This window comes from Oryzias melastigma, linkage group LG20, assembly GCF_002922805.2.
Source record: "Oryzias melastigma strain HK-1 linkage group LG20, ASM292280v2, whole genome shotgun sequence".
Lineage (NCBI taxonomy): Eukaryota > Metazoa > Chordata > Actinopteri > Beloniformes > Adrianichthyidae > Oryzias > Oryzias melastigma.
Genome location: NC_050531.1, coordinates 22,535,752 through 22,539,335, shown reverse-complemented (window position 1 = coordinate 22,539,335; position 3,584 = coordinate 22,535,752). Strand labels below are relative to the sequence as shown.

General features: G+C 43.9%; 1 protein-coding gene across 3 annotated transcripts in view; it reads right to left on the bottom strand.

Annotated features, from left to right (window-relative positions):
* The window catches only part of nub1 (negative regulator of ubiquitin-like proteins 1), an 8,471-nt gene extending 5,146 nt beyond the window's left edge, over positions 1 to 3,325 (bottom strand). Inside the window, exons 1-7 of one of the 3 annotated variants that reach the window (XM_024280465.2) lie at positions 3,104 to 3,325; positions 1,374 to 1,493; positions 1,121 to 1,288; positions 932 to 1,017; positions 791 to 855; positions 547 to 705; positions 374 to 462 (exon numbers count right to left, since the gene is read on the bottom strand). In XM_024280465.2, the coding sequence (XP_024136233.1) occupies positions 374 to 462; positions 547 to 705; positions 791 to 855; positions 932 to 1,017; positions 1,121 to 1,288; positions 1,374 to 1,490 (684 nt within the window). In that variant the 5' untranslated portion in view covers positions 1,491 to 1,493; positions 3,104 to 3,325. The remainder of the gene's footprint in view (positions 1 to 373; positions 463 to 546; positions 706 to 790; positions 856 to 931; positions 1,018 to 1,120; positions 1,289 to 1,373; positions 1,494 to 3,103) is intronic. The other 2 variants (XM_024280466.2, XM_024280467.2) reach the window with 2 other exon arrangements.
* Between the last annotated feature and the right edge of the window lie 259 nt (positions 3,326 to 3,584).

The following is a 3,584-nucleotide window of genomic DNA, read 5'->3' as shown; positions in this document are numbered from 1 at the left end:
AGTAGATGCCAAATTAGCCAAAAAAGCTAGCACATTTCAAATACCAGCTAAAATCCAAAATAACCTAAAATTCCTCAGTAATCTAAATTAGTCAGAAATGTTAGCATGTTGCTAAAATAGAAGCTAAACTCTAAATTAGCCTATAAAACCCCCAGTAAATAACAAATTAGCCATAAACGTTAGCATGTTGCTAAAATATTAGCTAAACTCCAATTTTTTTGAAAATGGCAATAAATATTAAAACATAGCCCATGAATATATTTAAAGGCTGGCTAATTGTGGCAGCCCTAATGATCATAAAACACTATTAATCCAGAAGATGAACATCTGAAGAACAAAACTTGAGGAGGAGGAGCTTCTGAAGGATACCAACCTTCTTCTCGTCGTGTGGGATCGTCAGCGGGTTTCCCTTCTGGTCTGCGATCTCCAGGTATGGCACGGACTCTGGATCCTCGCTGCCATCTGGCACAGACAGATCAGCCATGAACCTAAAGACGACTCTCTCCGATGTCAAAGGGCAGACAGCTGAAGGTCACAGACGCTCACCTCTCTCAGACAGGATCTGGAAGCCTTTCTGGGCCCTCTGGAGGCTTTCGTTTCGCTCCTTCTTCTCCTGCTCTTCCTTGCTCATCTGCTCAGAGTCGCTCACCTTCAGCACCATCACCTTACTGTGGTTCTTCACGCCCTGCTCGTCCAGACGCTGATCTAAAAATGGGAGGTTCTTCTACATCAAAGCTGAATGATAACTTCTGCAAGTGTCCTGTTGGTTCCTACAGGTTTATGCTCCTACCTGTGCATAGAGTTCTACCATTGAGGATCAGCTTGATGTGTTGAAGGTCAAACTCCTCCCTGATCCTGCACACAGAAACAAACGTTAAGCCCGCCCCTCAAACCAGGGCGGAGCTGTGACTTCTCGCCCTTAGGGGTTTACCTGTCCACCAACTGCTGCAACGGCACGTCCAGCCTCGTCTGCAGGAAGCTCCTCCCCTTCGGGTCCTGGAAACAATTGGAGACCTGCTTTGAGGCGTCAAGGACAGGCGGTGAGGACTAGTGCTGCCACAAACGATTATTTTAATAGTCGATTAGTCGACCAATCGTGGCAGCCCTAGTGAGGACCCACCTTCCTGCTGTCTCTGGGCAGCAGCAGTTCCAGCGTGGCCACGCTGGTCTCTCTGAACATCTTGTTTCTCTTCCCCCTCTTCACCGCCTGAACTCTGATGGACTCTAGAGCGCCCCCTACCTCTGTGGCTGACAGACTCAGCAGAGGAGCGTAACGCTGCGCCAGCTCCTGCAGACAAGGGAACAAAAAACAGCAAACTAATGCTTGAATTTCAAAATAAGAGCTGCGGGGTTTCTGCTGTTCTGAGGCTGACCTGCATGTGCGTCTGCCCCGGCTGGTCATCTTCATCGGTGTACGGAGGACTCCACAGCTGGACCTTCTCCTGCTTTAGCAGGTTCTTCAGCTTCGCCTCCATGTTCTGCTCCGCCATGGTCTGTGAAAACAGTAGCAGGAAGTGGGAGTCCGCTGACAGACGGCGGGGATTTCGACCTGCTTCTTCCTGGTTTTACGTTAATCACAATCTGGACGAGTAATTTTCCTTAAAAACACAATCCTTGATGCTCACTGGTGGGACGTTTTGAGAGGTTTTAAGAGGGGCTGCATGGTGGTGCAGTGGTTAGGACTTACACTTCACAGTGAAAAGTCCAGGTTTAAACCACAGCTGAGTTTTTTCTGTGTGGACTTATTAGCATGATGAATATGTAACAAGTAACAAGATATGTACCATTACTGCTGATAATGCTAGAGTGAATGCTGTAAGCTGAATTTGGCCGCTGAAGATGGCAGTGCTGATAGCTCAAGACGCTGAAATTGATAGTTAAAAACGTTGAAGCGGAAAATTGAAAATTCGGAAGTTGATGGCTAATATCACTGAAGCTAATGGCTGAAAAGGCGGAAGCTCATAGCCAGCTAAAATATTAGCTAAATGCCAAATTAGTCTGAAAAAACTACTAATAATAATAATTAAAAAAAAAAACTTAGGATAGCCAAAACAGTTAGCATGTAGTTGAAATATTAGCTAAAATCTAAAATAGTCTGAAAATCTAAGTAAATCCCAAAATAGTCCAAAAAGCTACCAGGATGCTAATTTTTAAAACTTTTAAACCATAACTTTTTAAAATAAAAACGCAGGAATATTATTCCAGAATAACAATAAAATAAAATGATCTGGTGGGTCAGATATAATTACCCGGAAGGCCGGATTCGGCCCCCGGGCCTTGACTTTGACACATGATGTACTGTGTCAACGTTTGCATTTCTTGGTTTGAATCATTGACTGTATATTAGAACTGGATCGAGTTAGTGTGACATCACCCAAAGAAGATAGCTCACTTCTGGCTCCAAACAAAGGTAGTCAATGCAGTTACCTTTTTTGGGATATACTCGATGTCATGCTGGAAACTGGAAATTTCCAGTAAGTCTGAGACGGTCTGAGTCAGCGTTTCTATGACAACCACTCTCCCCAATCATGAGTAAGCTAATTGGAGGTCATAACCCCTGCCACTGAAAGTCTTGCAGTTGAGTCCTGGCACCAGCACTTAATAGCTGCTTTCTTCACCATTCATCCAAGGGGCTTTATCAGGACCCAAAACATCACCTGATCCTTCTGCGAGGTGACTGTGCTGATACTACCACCGCCATGCAGATCAGTAGAAGCACAACAGATATTTACTACATTAAGATTTATGGAATTATGCTTTTTTTGCGTATTATCATGATAATGTTTTTATAAAGGTGTTCAGGGATTTGGGACAGACGGAAGACATTGTTGCATTCTGGGAAATGTAGGCCTGGTGATAAAAACAGGCAGATTTTAAACTCTAGACGCTGACAGTCATCGATAGAAATGATAAGTCAGATGAATCAATCATCGGTCGTTAAATTTCGCTAAACAAAACGCGAATAACTTGGTGAGGTTATGACCTACAATGTTCTGCGCCAACACAAAGTTAACACAAATCTCTGATATACAGTCATGGACTAAAGGGTCCGTTTAAAAAAACGGAAGTCTGGTTCGGGTTCGGGCAGTCGCTGAGAACTCACCTTGAATGTTTACGGAACGGAAGCGATGAAAGACCGTCAAAGGCTGCAGCTGTGGAGAGAGGTGACGGTGTTGTTTTGAAGCCCAGGTTCGGTTCAGAGACACGGTGGTTTAAGAAGAACCTCCACACCGTCACAGATCCGCCACAACCAACACGGCACGAAAAAACAGCGAGCCCCGCCCCGCGATAAACCAGCGACCCATCCGACTGTTGGCAATAAACGATCTTTGCATGACTACAGTGCCTGACGAGTATCAAACCTTCTCCGTTTTTTTTCCAGAAAGCGAAACGCGTTTTTAAGAAGTCCGTATTCAAATGTCGCTGGAAATAAAGCTTTTATCATTATTTTAAACATTTGAAACACTGAGTGAACATAACCAAGAAACCCAGAACTCAAAAAATAGTCTTGTTAACTTTATTCATGTAAAGATTAACCAGAGTCATGCTCACATTTTGATTTTTTTAGCCACTCTTTCATACAA